This window comes from Bufo gargarizans, chromosome 5 (assembly GCF_014858855.1).
Source record: "Bufo gargarizans isolate SCDJY-AF-19 chromosome 5, ASM1485885v1, whole genome shotgun sequence".
Classification (NCBI taxonomy): domain Eukaryota; kingdom Metazoa; phylum Chordata; class Amphibia; order Anura; family Bufonidae; genus Bufo; species Bufo gargarizans.
In genome coordinates, this window is record NC_058084.1 from 120,946,840 (window position 1) to 120,964,388 (window position 17,549).

A 17,549-nucleotide genomic window follows, 5' to 3' on the forward strand; every position below is an offset into this window, starting at 1 on the left:
CCGAAAAAGGCGTCTAGGTCCAACGGCACATTCAAAATCTGGGAATGTCACCAGCTTTTGCAATGCAGATACATGACAACCAATAAAATGTCCCCCAGCTCGCCTCCATAGCAGAGCCCACCGGGCATCATCTTACCTGTAGGAGCGTTCTCCCCGTACGGTGTGCTTCCTAAAAGGGATGATGCTGCCATTATCATGAATAATGTCGTGGTTGTTGTTTTCTCCATTTGGGGACAGCGTTTGGGTAGGACCCGGCATTGGAGCTGTCCCAGCGATTGGGAGGAATTATTAAATCAGACTGGAAATATTTGGAATGGATGGCGGTGTAGAACGAGGCTTCTATATTGCAGCCCCCCTTTTTTTTTTTTTCGCAGCTTGTACGCTATGGGTAGGCTGAGACCCTGCTGCTGCTGCTGCTGCCACGGATTGCTCTCTCTTCCTCCCTCTCTCCCTCGCTCTGTCTATAGCTTGACGTCAAAACAGCCTGGAGCACCATCCTGATCACATGACCAGGTGCCTTACCATGGCAACCAGCTAACTCACCAGATCCCCAAAATCCAGCCCCACAATACACGCCTAATATCAAAAAGATGCATCCAAAAATAAGAACATAAACACATTAAACGTATGGAGGGGGAGGGGAAAGAGAAAGGGCTAAGACAGGCTTGTAAAAGAGCAAGGGATAACAACACCCCCTCCTCCCTCGCCACCATCCCTTTACACACCCCTCTTCCTCCTCCCTCTCTGTGCTGCAGCTCAGGCAGCTTTTCCTCTAACCATTTCCTTTCAGCTCTTTGATATGCAGCTGTGCACACAAAGATCTATTCACTGCAAGACAATTCTCCAGCAATGTGCAGCAAGCAGGGCTAGAGCAGGATAACATCATGGACCTAGATGCATCCTCCCCCCAGCACCATGCAGGCAGTCATAGTAACGCTCCATCCTGCATCATAAATGGAGCATAGAAACGCCCCTCCAAATCTAACCTTACAAATCAATTGTGCAATCATGCATTTTCTTTACTCAATTGCACCCCCCCTTTAGTAATATAAACCATATTTAATGAAGCCCTAAACTATACATCACCCTGTGTCAAGCTCAGTCAACTAGATTTTACAAGGCATGAATGGTATGGTGTGGACAAGCAAATGTATAGATGATCAAACGAGAAAGCAAGTGAAGAAAATGAATCAGGTTCTGGAGGTCCGCCGGCTGAGCATGGCTGTCAGATCTCCAGGTCCTTGGTAGGTAGCGTTGGTTTTCTGCCTAGATTTATTATAGCACTCATCTTGGAGTAGCTCCATCTCCGCTTGTATTGATGGAAGTTTTTGTGGCACACTGTTTGGGCTCACGTACACGGCTGTGGTTTTGGTCTGCATCCGATCCACGCTTTTTGTAGATCAGATGCGAACACATTCATCTCATTTCGGGCGCAAAAGATGCGGAAAGCACACCTGTTGGCTGTCCGCATCTGTAAGTCCATTCTGCGGCCCCCCAAAAACCCAAAACAAGTCCTATTCTTGTCTGTTTTGCGCCCCCATTTAGATGAAGACAAGAATAGGACATGTTCCAGATCCACGATTTACGGATACGGTCGTGTGCAGGAGCCCCTTGTATCTGCAGGTATCTACTAATCATATCTACAGCATCGGACAGTACATGGAACTAGAGCATATTATGGCAATGTGATATATTCCTGCATTAGATCTTAGTAACTTTGCCAACACACATCATATAGCCGGCAGACGTGCTCAGGCACTGGCACTCCATATGGTGAGCTCATGCTAAGTACGTATTAAGAGTACAAGCGCCCACCTACTCATGTGAATTAGCGCTTAGTTCTACATATATGAATTTTAGTTACGATGCTAATAACTCCTGTTAAGACTACCTTGACACCATTGTTTTGCTATTGTCGGCTACATATGAAGTCCTACATGAGCTTGCTGTACTGCTAACTCATCTTTAGTAAAGCTGTTCATTTTCCTCAGTTGTCAGAGTAAGTTTGTCGCCATCCACCTGTGTACCTTATACAAGGACTACCTTACAGAAATGGTGGTGCAGATGTGAACCTAGGCTAATATAAACCCCAGATCGGCCATATAATAAAACCACCTGCCTAATATAGTGTAAACTTCCTTCATGCCACTAAAACAGCTCTGGCTTGTAAAAGCATGAACTCTACAAGAGCTCAGAAGATGCCCTGTGGTAGGTGCCACCAACATATTACCAGCCGATCCTGTTTTTGCAGCATATCCCACAGACCGAGATCTTTGCCATGTTCATTGAATCATTCTTGAATAGTTTTTTTGTGTTAGGAAACACTTGAAATGCCTGTATTAACACCACCAGATTATCTGACCAATTTTTGTCCAATCAGACCAATAGCTGGTGTGTATAACAAAAGATCTGTGTGTGTAAATGGCCATCGATCTGACCAATGATTGGTCAGAAAATCTTTCAGATAATCTGTTGGTGTAATACAGGCCTTAAAGGCCCTTTTCATGGACCAAGGATTGAAAAGATCATCTCTAACGAGTGTACATAGTAACTCCTGTTAGCGATGATCTGGCGGTGTAAATGTACCGCCAAACGCTTGTTCACCAGGTAATTGGATCGTTAGTGTAGCACAACAACCCTTGTTTTTCAGTGGCAGATCGTGCTGTGTTACCACGATCTGCTGCCAGTAACAACGAGTCTCTATGGGTAAGAGTGATGGCATTAGTGTTCACTCCTCCTCACCGTACTGCACCGGTCTACTCTGTTAGCGATCAGCAGATTGTCGGGAAAGAACGCTTCCTTCTGCTTGTGCATCGTCCCATATACGGGGCCCTTTACTGTACACCATCAGGGTGTTTTTGGTTTAGGTAGTGTGGGGATTCGCTCTGGTAGTTGGGATAAGCGGGTGCAGTACAGAGGCAAAGTACAAGTTCGTAATTCAAATGTCCTGTGCTTATTCACACATAAGGTCAAACAAAAACCACTCTTTGCAAGTTTGGTGTTTGTTCACACCAAGTAGAAACTTCGTGCATAACAAAAAACTTCACCTTGTCGGCGGTTCTGCATCCAGCAGTCCAAATGCAGGCTTTAGGTGGCCTGCTCTCCCAACACACAGGTCTCAGCTTTTTAGCCCAGCACAGGGCTCAGTTCCTACACCAGCGATTGCCAGAGCTCCTCTGTCAGAGAGAGGTAATTACTCCCAGCATTCCTCTCTTTGGCCTGGCTCATCCATTTGAGAGGGAAGTGGTCGGTCACCAGACGGAACTTTCTCACCAACAGATAATAGCGGAGAGACTCGAGTGCCCATTTGATGGCCAGGCACTCTCTCTTGACTATACTGTACCTGGTCTCCGCTGGGGTGAGTTTGCGGCTCAGAAAAACAACGGGATGTTCCTCCCTATTGATTTCCTGAGAGTAGTACAGCTCCAAGGCCTACTTCAGAGGCATAGTTCTGTACCACAAACTCCCTTTTGAAGTTGGGCGTCACCAAAACTGGTGACCCGCACAGGACCGACTTCAACGTGGAAATAGCCTCTTCCACCTGGTCATTCCAGCGGACCATTATGAACTTCAGTCCCCTCAAGAGCCCTGTCAACAGAGAAGCTACAGTGGCAAAATGGGGAACGATAGCCCCCCATTCACAGGAACGACTTTACTTGCCTGGTGGTGACATTCACCTGGGGTTTGATAACTCCACGTCCATGATGTACCACAGATACTATGTCTCCACTAACCCTATTGCACATTTCTTTGGGTTAGCGGTCAGTCCAGCCTTCCTAAGGGAGTCCACTACAGCCTGCACTTTGGCTAGATGACTTGGTACTGTGGTGACGATATCATCCAGGTAAGCCGACGCGTACCGACGATGAGGACGAAGTACAATGTCCATGAGTCGTTAGAACGTGGCGGGGGCACCATGCAGACCAAAGGGTATCACTTTACACTGATACAGCCCCTCAGGGGTGACAAAGGCAGCTTTCTATTTGGCAGCCTCTATTAAGGGCACCTGCCAGTGGCCCTTCGTGAGGTCCAAAACATAAAAATATCGGGCTTGTCCTAACCTCTCGATAAGCTCATCCACCCGAGGCATGAGATACACATCGAAATTGGAGATTTCGTTTAGTTTGCGAAAATAGTTACAGAACCGTAATGTCCCGTCCGGCTTGGGTATTAAGACTATGGGACTGGCCCATTCACTTTTGCACTGCTCAATGACGTCTAGTTGCAGCATTAGCTGCACTTCCTCCGTGATGGCTTGTCGCCGAGCCTCGGGTACCCGGTATGGTTTTAACCGGACTTTTGCCTGAGGCTCAGTGACAATGTCATGCTGTATTATGGAAGTGCGTCCAAGGAGGTCCGAGAACACATCAGTGTTCCAACTAATGAACTCCCTGGCTTCCTGAGCCTGTTTAGAGGAGAGGCTATCAGCAATTTTTACTGTGGCAACTGCTTCTCTTACATCAGACCAAGGAGCCTGAACCTTTTCTCCTACAAAACCTGGCCACAGGCTGTCTTCAGTAGAGGACTCCCTATCTTTCCATGGTTTTAGTAAATTCACATGGTACACCTGCTCTGGATTTCGCTGGCCCGGCTGGTGTACATTGTAATTTACCTCTCCCACTTTCTCGGGTACCTCGTACGGCCCCTGCCACTTAGCTAGGAACTTACTGTCTACCATTGGTACCAGAACCAAAACCCAATCACCCGGGTTAAAGTTCTGGACCCAAGCCTGCCGTTTATAGACCCTACTCTGGGCTTGCTGCGCTGCCTCCATATGCTCCCTGACCAGAGGCAACACTGTCTCCATCCGTCCTTGCATCTGGGTGACGTACTCAATAACACTTTTGTGCGGTGTGGGTTGTTGTTCCTATGCTTCTTTGGCTGGGGTGTCTGCCATATAGCAGTTCGAAGGGCGAGAACCTCTCGCACTGCGGACATGAGATATGGCAGAAGAAGGTCCCAGTCCCATCTCCTTAGACACCACTCATTTTAACATGTTTTTTAATGTTTAATTAAATCTCTCTACCAGGCCATCCGTTTGCGGATGATACACGGATGTCCGTAGCTGTTTTATGTGGAGCAACTTACAGATTTCCCTCATGACCTTGGACATAAAAGGGGTCCCTTGGTCAGTCAGAACCTCTTTAGGTAGATCCACTGGGGAAAACATCTCCATTAACTCCTTAGCTACTGTATGAGTTTGGCTGATGTATGATGCAATGGCACCGCCTCCGGGTACCAAGTGGCGTAGGCTACGACGACGAAGATGTGTTAGTGCCCTCTAGCGGGCTTCGGTACTGGGCCTATGAGATCCATAGCGATTCGCTCGAAAGGGACATCGATCATTGGGAGAGGCACCAGGGGGCTCCGGAAATGTGGCTGGGGGCTATTTATCTGGCAAGTTGGGCAAGACAAAACTCTTCTACCTCTCTGAACACACTGGGCCAGTAAAACCGCTGTAGTATCCGGTCCTGCGTTTTCTGCCACCCCAAGTGACCCCCAAGAACATATTGGTGGGCAAGCTCCAATACGAGCTTGTGATACGCCTTGGGCACCACCAGCTGTTCAATATGCTCACCCCGTAGTTTGTTTACCCCATACAGCATTTCCTGGGAAACATCGACTCGGCCCCAGGTTTTTGTGGTTCACCATCAATTATTACAACATTCTCCCAGGCCCGGGATAAGGTTGGGTCCCGGTGTTATGCGGTTACAAAATTTTCACCGTGAGGTCTGCCAATTCAGGACCCGGCGGCAAGTCCTCAACGCCTCCTACCAACACACTCAGGTGGGTTGTCTCCCCCTCTTCACCGAAATGACGATCACCCCTACCGCTGGTCCTTCGGCCTCGGGTTCCCAGGGTTATGGCCTCCCGCCCGAGCCAGGCCACTCTGCTGACGTTACCCCTGACGTCAGGGGCATCAACAACTCTCACAGCTGGCCACAGGGCCGGGAAGCCCAGAAAGTCTCTCCCTATTATTAGTTTATAAGGTAAAGTAGTGGCAACGGCCAACTCGTGAGTCCACTTGCCGCCTCCTGTGGATAGAGACACCAGGGCATGGGATAGTCCTTTAAATCTCCATGTATGCACACGACCCTAATTTTTCGGCCAGTAATGCAAGGTGTGAAGGCGTAGTAACTATTCAATTGTGTTACATGTGATAATAGTAATGAATGTAGATCACTTTCTAGAGATTTTTTTTTTCACTTTCTATTGATCAGTGTCAAAAGTCTAGCTAAAGCAACAGAGGGTCAATGATCTCACAGGGTGCAGAGTAACAGGTGATGTCTCACACTGAATTCATGTGTGTCATTAACATTTTTAAATTACTGCAAGGTCCAGTGTCATCCAGAGATACCGCAGTCTTGTCTGTGTACAGTTCTCCCATTCATAAAAAGGTATTGCTACTGCACACAAGGTGGTGATGCAACATTGGATGATTTACTAAGCCTGCAATTGGTATAAACTTACGTATCAACGTATCAAGCTTTTCCACATCATTCTGCACTTAATACTCATAATGAGAAAGTGAGAATTCAATAAATTAGCAAAGATTTTGAATATTGTAAAGGAAAAACGAAAATCTTGCAATTACATAAGTATTCAGACCCTGTACTTGGGGATTTTCTGCCATTCTTCTCTGCAGATCCTCTTTAGCTCTGTCAGGATGGGGACCAGTCAGTGGACAGACATTTTCAGGCCTCTCCAGAAATATTCAATTGGGTTCAAGTGAGGGCTCTTAAGGAACTCAAGGACATTCACAGGGTTGTCCCTAAGCCACCTCTGTGTTGTCTTGTCTGTGAGCTTGGGGTCATTGGGCGTCTTTTACCAAGGCCGACTTTTTACGCTGGCCTTTGATTCCCTCTGTGCTGTCGTAGGAAGTGAAAGATACTGTGTGCTTTCCACATCCATATGTCCATTCCGCAAAAAGGTAGAACATACGCTATGCTTGGCAGCAAATGCGAACCACGGACCTATTGAAGTCAATAGGTCCACAAACTGTATCCGTATTTTGGGGATCTGCGTTTTGCATACCACAACATACATACGTGTGAATGTACCCTTCCGCTGCAGTTTTTCCACAATAACATGAATGGAAAAACCACGCAAAATCTGAAATGTGCGCACGTAGCCTTTGGGTACTGCCTCACATAGTGTAAATGCTTAAAAAATATAATAATCCCACCCACATGGTGCAGAAAATGTCCACAGTGAAATCTCGTCAGGTCAATTGTGGTTGCAGAGGGTGAAATTTGGGGACAGTCTGCAGTGGTGCCGCATCCAAAATCACAGCAAAATCCACACAATCTGGTTCAGATTTTGCCACAAAGAGAAATCCACAGCATAATCACTACGTGTGGTCAGAGATGCTAAAATGCGTCTACCTTACGACTGTCTACAAGTGGCTTTATGTTTAGGTGCCCAACTGCTTATGGATGTTCAAGCATAAAAAATGCAATGCTACAGTAAAATTAGTATGCCAATCAGAGAGCTTCACTGTGAAATGTGGGCACATATGTTTGCTAGAATGATTTAGTGCATTATAACCTTCTGTTCCTGGAAGGGCTGCTGTAATCCTTTCCATGCATAACACCCTTTAACTCTCCACCTGTCCATCAGATGCTGCAAATAAAAAGCGAGTGTGCAATGGACACATGGTAAATGTAAAATTATATGTAACTAACTAGACTTCAGAAAATGTAGAATGTAAATAAGTAACACATTCAAATTGTTAAATTGAACCTGTCATCAACTTTATGCTGAGCTCACTGAGGGCAGCATAAAATAGTGACAGAAATGCTGATCTCAGCGGTGTGTCACTCATTCAGCTAAAGGTAAGTGGTTGCCAAGAATAAGCCTCATAATCATTGCAGCCCAGGCCTTGAAAAGAGTCAAATCTACCTGAGAAGAGTCCTGGTTATTCATAATCTCCTGCTCTATCACTCATCTGCTGATGATTGGCAGTTCTCTCCTAGAGAGAAAGGGAGAAAACTAGGTATTGGACGGTCAGTCATCAGCAGGGAGAGCAGGAATTCATGAATAACCAGGACTCTTCTCAGGTGGCCATGACACTTTTCCAGGCCCAGTCTGCAATGATTATGATGTTGGTTCTCGGCAACCAGTTACTTTTAACTTTTAAAGTACTCTCTACTTTATGCTGCCTTTAGTATGGACAGCATAAAGTTGATGACAGGTTCCCTTTAACCAATTAATCCTATGTACTGCATATTAAAGGGGTTGTCCAATTTTTACTAAGTGATGGCCTATCCTCAGGACACCAGGGACCCCCGCAATCAGCTGTTTGGGTGTAGTACTGTAACCAGAAGTTGGTGCTGAACCTGCACCATGAACTGTGTAGTGGACAAAGCTCGTCACTGCAGTGCTGCTACCATTAAAGTCAGTGGGAGCAGCTCTGTAGTAACAAGCTCCCTCCACTACAATGAGGACAGTGCAGTGTAGTTGTGGCGCAGACTTTTGGCACTACAGCTGAACGGGGGACCAGCGGGGGGGGGGGGATTGTCGGACCCACTCTGATCAGCTCATCCTGAGGATAAGCCATCACTTGAATGAAGGCTCGTGCACACAAGTGTTGCCTGTTTTACGATCCGCAAAACACAGGATACTGACCGATGCATTCCTCATTTTGTGCAGTGGAACATCTGGCCCCTGGTAGAACAGTTCTATACTTGTCCGTAATGCGGACAATAATAGACATGTTCTGTTTTTTACAGAACGGCCATGTGGACATGGAATGCACACGGTGTAAATTCCATTTTTTATGCGAACCCATTGAAGTTTCCGGGAGAAAAAATGTATAAAAAAACGTTTGTGTGCATGAGCCTAAAAGCTAGACAACCCCTTTAATAAAAAACTTAGCAGATTATAGAGGTTATCCCACAAAAAATATTTATTGCCTATTCAGCAGTGGACGCCCCACAGTCCTGAGAGGTCTTTCTCTGGATGGCGCGGTGGTATCTCCACTGCTCCATACACCTCTATGGGATTGTCTACATCAGCCGCATAGAAGTGAACAGATATACGCACTAATGATCCATTCAGATAGGGGACTCTGGGACCTATCATTCTCAGGATCACGTGGAGGGTCCCAGCAGTCGGATCTGCTATATCTATTATTTATCACCTATACTGTGGAGAAGTTATAAATCATTTTAATAGGATAATCCCCTTTAAGGCTACTGCATGATTATTACAGCATGTCTATAGTGCAGATTCTGTGTATACGCCATTGAACTCCAAATATATAAATTGTGGTATACTTTCATTAATGTTTAGGGCAGACATATTCAATTGTATGGGGTCAATGTTCCAATCACAAATTGCTGCAAACCTACAATAACAGAGACAAAAATGTAAGACACCAGGAAGCAGCTCATGTGTGAGACGCTCCATTATCATGAATGCTATGACCAAAGCCTCTCCAGAGAACATATGCCGTAGCCTCACAGATGTTCCCAGCATCTTACTACATGGATGCAGTTGTGTCCACTTGGTGCTTAGCAGATACTAAAAAACAAAGCAGTCAACATGTTCACAGGCCAAGTGCCAGGCAGAGAACATCTTTCAGTGTATCTCCAGCTGGCTATGCTCTGCAGAGGTCCTACTGAAACAAGCCAAGTTTTATACGCCTGCCATGAATGCCAAGTGTGGTCTGTGGCAAATCTGGAAAATCTGTTCCTCCCTGTGGCTTGCTAATCTATTCCATACCATACAACGATAGGAAGTTGTGACTAACCCTCCACTTACCGCTCGGAGCTTCAAACCTACCAAAGAACTAGGCTGAAATAATCAAATCATTGTTCCAGTGTTAGGGTACAGCCATTTTGGGGGGGGGGGGGTTCCTGGTGCAGTTTTGGAAGCCAAAACCAGGAGTAAAGTCACTTATTCTCCTTTTATGATCCACTCGGATTTTGGCTTTCAGAACTACATGCACAAAGCTTATGACACCAATAACTCAGGCTTTCATACGTATACCATTCATATTCGAATTGTGTGCTTGCAAAAAAAAAACAGAACGCAAGGAAACCTTCGCACAGAGCTTTGTGACTTTCCTCGGACATCGTCCTATACTACCTTGTCACAATATGTTCATCTCTTCCATGGCCCAATAATATGGCCATGTGAATGAGGCTTAAAGGGGTTGGTTATATTGCTAGATGCGTGTCCTGATAACAGCACATACATGCAGCTAGTAATAATCATCATTAAACATTTGCCACTGATGTCCGATAGCGGAACATTAATAATTCATGTATACATACATGCCCCGTGTGCCGGTTCTGCACTGGGAACATGGCTGCTGATGGATGATTCCGTCAGCGGCCTCCATTCACATATACTGGGGATTGACAGGGGAACTAACACATGCACAGTCCGTCCCCAGTGTAAGTGAATGGAGGATGCTGACGGATAGGACCCTCCATCAGCGGCCTTGTCCCCAGCGCAGAGTAGGCACGCAGGGCAGGTTCTTACTTGTGGCTAAACAGCAAAAATGACTACTTCCTATTAATAACAAAAAAACTCCACCCCTATTAGCCATTTGCAATAAGAGACGTGATTGCTGACCTACCACACAGATCAGAGAGTCCATCACATCTAGTTTGTGTTACTATTGAAGCTTGGTTGTTTTTGGGGGCAATAAGTTAAAAGGCAAAGTAGTACCTATACAAATAGCTGTTATATTAGTTAATTAACATAACAGCCATTTTGATAACTTTTTATTAAAAGGGGTTGTCTGGCCATATATATTGATGACCTAACCTCAGGACAGGCCAATAATATCTGATCGATAGGGGTCAGACCCCCGGCACACCCGCCGATCAGCTATTTGTCTCGGAAGTGCAGTGTAATACAAGTACTCGCATGGAGCGCCGCCTCCTCATCAAACAACTGATTGGTAGGGGTGCAGGACCCCTACCGATCAGATATTGATGACCTATCCTGAGGACAACCGCTTTAAGGCCATGGCATCTATTACTGGGATGAAGGAAAATGCATCCACCTTAAAAAAAAAAAATTTAAACTGATGATCTATCCTCTGGATAGATCATCAGCATCTGATCGGCGAGGGTCTGACACCCAGGACCCCCGCCGATCAGCTATTTGTGAAGACAGCGGCACCTGCAGTAGCGCCGTGGCCTTCTCGCTGTTTACCGCAGGCCCAGTGATGTCACGACTAGTATCACTGGCCTGGGCGCGGCTAAGCTCCATTCAAGTGAACAGAGCTTAGCCGCGGCCAGGCCATTGATACTAGTCATGACGTCACTGGGCCTGAGGTAAACAGAGAGGCCGCGGCACTACTGCCAGCGCCACTGCCTTCTCAAACAGCTGATCAGCGGGGGGGGGGCCTGGGTGCCGGACCCCCGCCGATCAGATGCTGATGATCTATCCAGAAAATAGATCATCAGTTTAAACAAACTGCAGAACCCTTTAAATTGTACTGGCTAAATAATAAACTAGACTAGCCAAAGCACTCAAAAACCATTCAGAGTTTGACCACTCTTATCAACCAAAAACAAACAATATCAATAATGAAACAATAATTTCCTTTTTGAGGGAATTAATTGGTTGAGACATTGTGGAGATCTAACTAAAAAGAGGCCTCCTCATACCCCCACCTCGACATGACTATCAAAAACGTATTATCTGTTGTGACTCTGAATGAGATGTTTTGTCGCGCTGGAAATGTTCTCTCTATTGGAATTGTTAATATAAATCAAGTGCTCTAACCTGCGGGACGTACTCCCCACATATATGTCATCACACTCTGTGCGTAACATAATCTAAACAACTAATTCAGATTTACAATTAATGTATGGTCTAATTTGGGAATATATTTGCATGACTGAATCTTGAAAAGTTTTACATGTACATAGACGCATTTTACATGGGTGCGAACCGTACCAGAAAAAACATTATGATGCAGCCTAAGTTAACACTAGATGACACAAGCAGGCTGGGGGAAAAGCGTGACCTAACTGCCCCTACACCCTTTGGCCAGCAAAGTTTCAATTTTTTCGTCTTTTAAATAATTTAATCACGGCACGCTTGATATAAGGAAACTACCTGTTGTACAGAAGTGTAGGTACATGGGTATTATTTCTCGTTTTATGTTGGCTGTTTTTAAATAATAAATCCTGTCTGTGTTTGGAATATGTGATTTTAAATGCCTCCATTGGAGGTATCCTCTGGTGCTTAAAGGGGTTCTCCGGGAATTATTCAAAATGGCTGCCAGCAACTTGTCCTAGAATGTGAGTAGGACTGGTTGCCTCCACTTTCAGTGCTTTGTAGGGGGTGTGGGGACGGGGCCACACTCGCATCACATGAAGACTGGTGTTTTTTTTTCACGTTTACTGTAATATTGTTCATAACAATAAGACCACATCCTATTAGTAAATCAATGCCAAAATCCAGGTCATTTGAAATTATTTCCCAAAATTTTTTTTTTGAAACTGTTTATGGTCAACTTAAAGCGTTGTCCACTACTACCCTCATGATAACCCATCAGTATCTGATCAGTGGGAGTCCAATACTGTGCATGCCCCAGCAGTCATCTGTATCAGAGTAGTTGGAGGACTACACAGCTCTGTCCATTGTGCTCCTCACTTCAGCTAATTGGAGGGGGTGTGGACTGTCGGCAGGGATGGACCGGGAACTTAAAGTGGCACTGGAAAAAAAAAACTAAAAGTGGCCCCATGTTGTAGGTGGGTCCAAATGGACATAAACAGACCAATGCAAATAGGCAAGGACAACACAAGTAGGCTTGGCCTAGAATACCGTAGTGTGCAGCATAAAATACTGCCCTAGCAGTACCAAATACCACAGTGCAGCATAAAATACCACCCTAGCAGAACCAAATACCACAGTGCAGCACAAAATACTGCCTCAGCAGAACCACAGTGCAGCATAAAATACCACTCTAGCAGGATCAAATACCACAGTTCAGCATAAACTACCACCTTAGCAGGACCACATACTACAGTGCAGCATAAAATACCGCCCTAGCAGAACCACATACCACAGTGCAGCACAAAAACTGCCTCAGCAGAACCACAGTGCTGCATAAAATGCCGCCCTAGCAGAACCACATACCACAGTGCAGCATAAAATACCGTCCTAGCAGAACCACATACTACAGTGTAGCATAAAATACCGCCCTAGCAAAACCACATACCACAGTGTAGCATAAAATGCTGCCTCAGCAGAACCAAATAACAGTGCAACATAAGTACCTGGTGCTCCTAAATTAATTAATGATGAGAGAGCATTAGATGATTATGTACCCGGTCAGCATCCATCAGGAGGGCTCCCAGAGTATGGTATATTGGAGACAGTCCTCCAAGTGCTGAAGCCCCCTTCATCCGCACCGTAGGTCATGTACATTGTATTCTATGAGAATTTTGAATTCTCAATGCACACATGCAGATTTTTTCGGCGTGGAGTTTGACCTGCGGTGCGGATTTTAAAATACGCATCATGTCAATTTATTTTATCTGACCGGATTTCTTCATTCACTTAGTAAAATCCGCATGCGGAAAATCCGCTCCAGGCGATACGTATTGACGGCTCAGATTTGCCTGCGAACACCTGCGGATTTCAGTGCGGATTCTCTGCACATGAATCCTGACCGTGTGCATGTACCCTTAGATGTCCTACTCAGGAAAGACAAGGATGGTTGCTGTTGGATGAAATGTTAGTGACAGCAGGGGGTCCAGCAGTCAGACCCCAGTGGTCAGACAGTGTACCTTGTAAGTGTATTTTGCAAGTTTCAGACCAATTTTCTTTCATTTGTGCACCGTGTATGTGAGTCATAGTATCGCTGCTGACTCCAAGCCATTAAAAACAAATGTTATTTCACATGGCTCTGCTACTTGCTAAGCGTCAGCAGATATTCTGGCAGACTGGTTCTGTGATGTAATTAAGGCACTACCCTCACATGTGGGACACTAATGTAGGATATATTCAGGAGGGGCGTTTATAACACCGCCTTCACTTCATATAACTGGTGGGTTTCTATTGTATCTTATTGTAATATGGTTCATATATTAAAAGGTCTTGGAGCGGTTAGTAACTTCTGCTCTATGGCAGTCTTCTGGTGGAGAAAAGTGACAAACTTTATCAAAATCCTGACACCAAGTGTGACTTTTTAGATTTTTACGACACCATCACCACTTTTCCAAAAAAGTGGGCAGGAGGGAGCAGTCCTTGGGTGAGAGCTCTGTGCCCCTACTAGAAAACTGGTGCACATTACATCAGAAACCTACTCCAGCTCCTAGAGAAGATTTCAGTTCTGGTGCACAGACAGCGAAAGATACAAATTTATTAAAGGGGTTTTCTGGGATTAAACTTTTATGTTCCATTAAACATGCACTGGTCATACGAACATATATCTAATATGGTTTTATTACCTATTCTGCTCTGTTTGCTCATGTGAGCTGGTTTGTTGTCTTGCTGACATCACGTTGATGGGTCACATGGTTTCACCACCTCTCCCGACCCCGAGCTGCACTGCCCATTGAGGTGATGTCAGCATTGAGGGGCAGAGTCAGGGAGAGGCTGCCCCTCTCCTGTGTCCACAGCTCTGCACCACCATTCTCCGCCTCCAATGATGCCCCTTCACTGGCTCCCTCATCATCCTTGACTTGTCCCCACTGTGTATTAGTGCTCTATCAGATGCTGATTTGAGGTACGTTTTTTGGGGCAATGACCTTGGGTCAACCGTTCCGGAAGTGGCTTGTTATCGTGCCCACCGTGGCCAATCACTGGCCTCAATGGTTATGTGTGCTAGAATGCCATGTTACTAGCAGTGACATTGTGTTTTTTAGCACATGTGACCACTGAGGTCAGTGACTGGCCACAGTGCTCACAGGACCAAGCCACTTCCTGGGGACCTGAAGCACACAGGTGAGAGATTATATATATTTTTTCATTTAATTGGCCACAGGGTCCGAGGGAAAGTCTCCTAAACCAGACAATCCCTTTAATTATGTATAAAGTATACACTGTAAAGATTTACTGTAATTATAATTGCAGCCTAAGGAAAAATAAAGATGTTTATCTTATGAATAAAAGATCAATCCCACCAGATAATACTTAAGGAATCTGTGATATAAATTTGCTTGTGGAAGGAAAAAGCATTTTTGGAGGTTTTGGAAACTTATCTTTGTTACAGCTTTTATGTGGGAACATATTGAAACCAGTCACACACCCATTAGTAAAAAAAACATGAGTGATGCAGATCACGCAACACCCAGTGACTTCATCATTGGTGCATTTCACACTGATGGTTTTTACAAGACACCATTACAGAGTTTCTCAATGATTAAGTTTGCATGGTACTGCCAATATACACAGATTTAAGCAGTCATGATCTTCTAAGGAGAAAACGAGGTGCCTGCAAGAACCACAAAACTATTCTTTAAGGAATGAGCAGAATGGCAGTGATCTGACAGTCAATTATGTCTCTACACTTACTTTTTGATATGTTAGAAACACCCCCCCCCAATCGCTAGAACCAGGAGAGAGAAGCTCTCCCCTCTCTGGAAAGGGCTTGATAGAAGGTCTTCAGGCCAGGCTCTAAACCACCCTCTGCAACGATGAAAAACGGTGCGATATGCTCAGCACTCAGACCCTCATTGATCAAAATGGTTGATATGTCTTTAGGACAACAATTTTACCAAAATTCTGTGACTACTGCATAGCTGAAACGTCGTATTTTGTCTGTGTGTGCACTCAAGGCTTCCAATAAAAGACGCACTGGATATGCTGCTGTGATTCCTACTTTGCATCGTTATTCCTGGACTGCTGGGATCTGCGGTCCCTTCCGGGGCTGTTGCATTCCGGTTTTGGTCTAAAGGTCCGGTTGTGCTGTTCTTTCACCTTTGTTTTGCTACCCAACAGGATAGGTGACAAGTATTTGATGGGTGAGGAACCCACCAATCAAGAGAACAGGGGTCATGTCCCCCTCTTTTGAGCAGGTGTAGTTACGGTTCATTCGAATTCATGGCGCTGTACTCCGCTATTTTCAGCAGTCCCATCGATTCTAAATGGAGCAGAAGCGCCCATGCTCGAACATAGCTGCATTTAAAAGATGGAAACATGACCGCTTTGCTCCATATCAATGGAGGCCCCAGTGGTCAAACCTCTACTGATGAAACACTGTGGACAGGTGATAAGTTCTCATTCTGGGACACCCCTTTCATGAAAATTCGACCTTGAATTATAAACCCGAGTTATCAAGAGAAACCTGAGAATTCAACTGTATTGCTGTCCTCAGAACGATGATACAGTTTCATACTGTGGCACGGATGGTAGTATTTTATGCTGCACTGTGGTAATTGGCTTTGCAGAGGCAATATTTTGTGCTGCATTGTAGTATCTGGTTCTGCTGGGGAGGTAGTTGGTTCTGCACTGTGGTACTGTTGCCCCACTTACTTTTTCTGTACCACCTTCTGTCAATTTGGGCACTCCTACAACATGGGGCCACTTTTAGGTTTTTTTCCCCCAGAGCTTCTGTAAGTTCCCAGTCCGCCTCGGATTCCAACCTTCAGCACAGCAATGAAACTACAACTCCCAGCTCTTCAGCTGTTCTCAGAACTCCCACAGAAGTAAATAGAGCTTGCTGGGAGTTGCAGTTTTACAATTAAGTCATATCACATCATTCCCCATCTCAGTATGCAGATCAATCACTGCCATACCTTAGAGCAGCATATGGTAGAGAGGCGACATAAAAGAATGGAAATGAGTTATATATACTCGCTGCTACCTGGCTTTTAAGTATAGGAAACTGGCTCTGGCGTGCCCTCAGTGACTGACAACCCTCACTACATGGATCACAAAAATGCCTACCCAGGAAAAGTGTAGGTATGTGTGTGGGGCGGGAGACATGCACTTTAAAAGGGTTTGCCCCAAACTTGTCTACCACCAATATCTATAAGGGACGTGTTCTCTTTAAATGAAGAGCTTGAAAAAAAAGAAAAATATTCATCAGCTCTAAATAGGTTACGGAGACAGAACTAGAACAGAGATTTATAAAACATGCAAAAGCTGCAGTACTCAAGGTAGCCAAGAGAAAAGCAGAGTTTGAAAAAAGTGCACGACAGATCATTTAAAGGATTAAAAAAAAAAAAATACAGAAAAGAAGTAGAATATATAAAAATAAAACCATGATGTGGTGCCATAATGGGCAATAATATTGGCCTGATTTTTTCATGTAATTATCATGGCAATGGTGCAAAAGGGCAATGTCCCTTCCATATATAGTTTATGGATGAGTCCCAGGACTGAGAAATCTTCTGGTTTCAAATGACAGCTTTGTACAACATGGTAAGTGCCATGTCCAGGCATCTGCAGAACCCTTCACAGCAAGATACCAAGGCACTCCTCTCCAGATCATAATGAGAAGCTTAAAATGAAACAAGTATAACTTTCATTTGAACCTCTCAATACAAGACTATAATACAGTATAAAGGAAAAAAGGCACTGTGCACAGTAAACGGTCCTAATTTTGATGCAGATGGACTATGTAATGT

At 45.0% G+C, this 17,549-nt stretch overlaps 1 protein-coding gene across 3 annotated transcripts in view; it reads right to left on the bottom strand.

The window, feature by feature from the left end:
• Positions 1–17,549, bottom strand: part of MAPRE2 (microtubule associated protein RP/EB family member 2) — a 195,049-nt gene that overhangs the window by 107,062 nt on the left and 70,438 nt on the right. Inside the window, exon 1 of one of the 3 annotated variants that reach the window (XM_044293577.1) lies at positions 137–578. The exons of the other annotated variants lie outside the window; for them this stretch is intronic. Within the exon in view, the coding sequence (XP_044149512.1) occupies positions 137–258 (122 nt within the window). The 5' untranslated portion in view covers positions 259–578. Of the gene's footprint in view, positions 1–136; positions 579–17,549 lie in introns of those variants that run through there. 3 annotated transcript variants of the gene reach the window in all.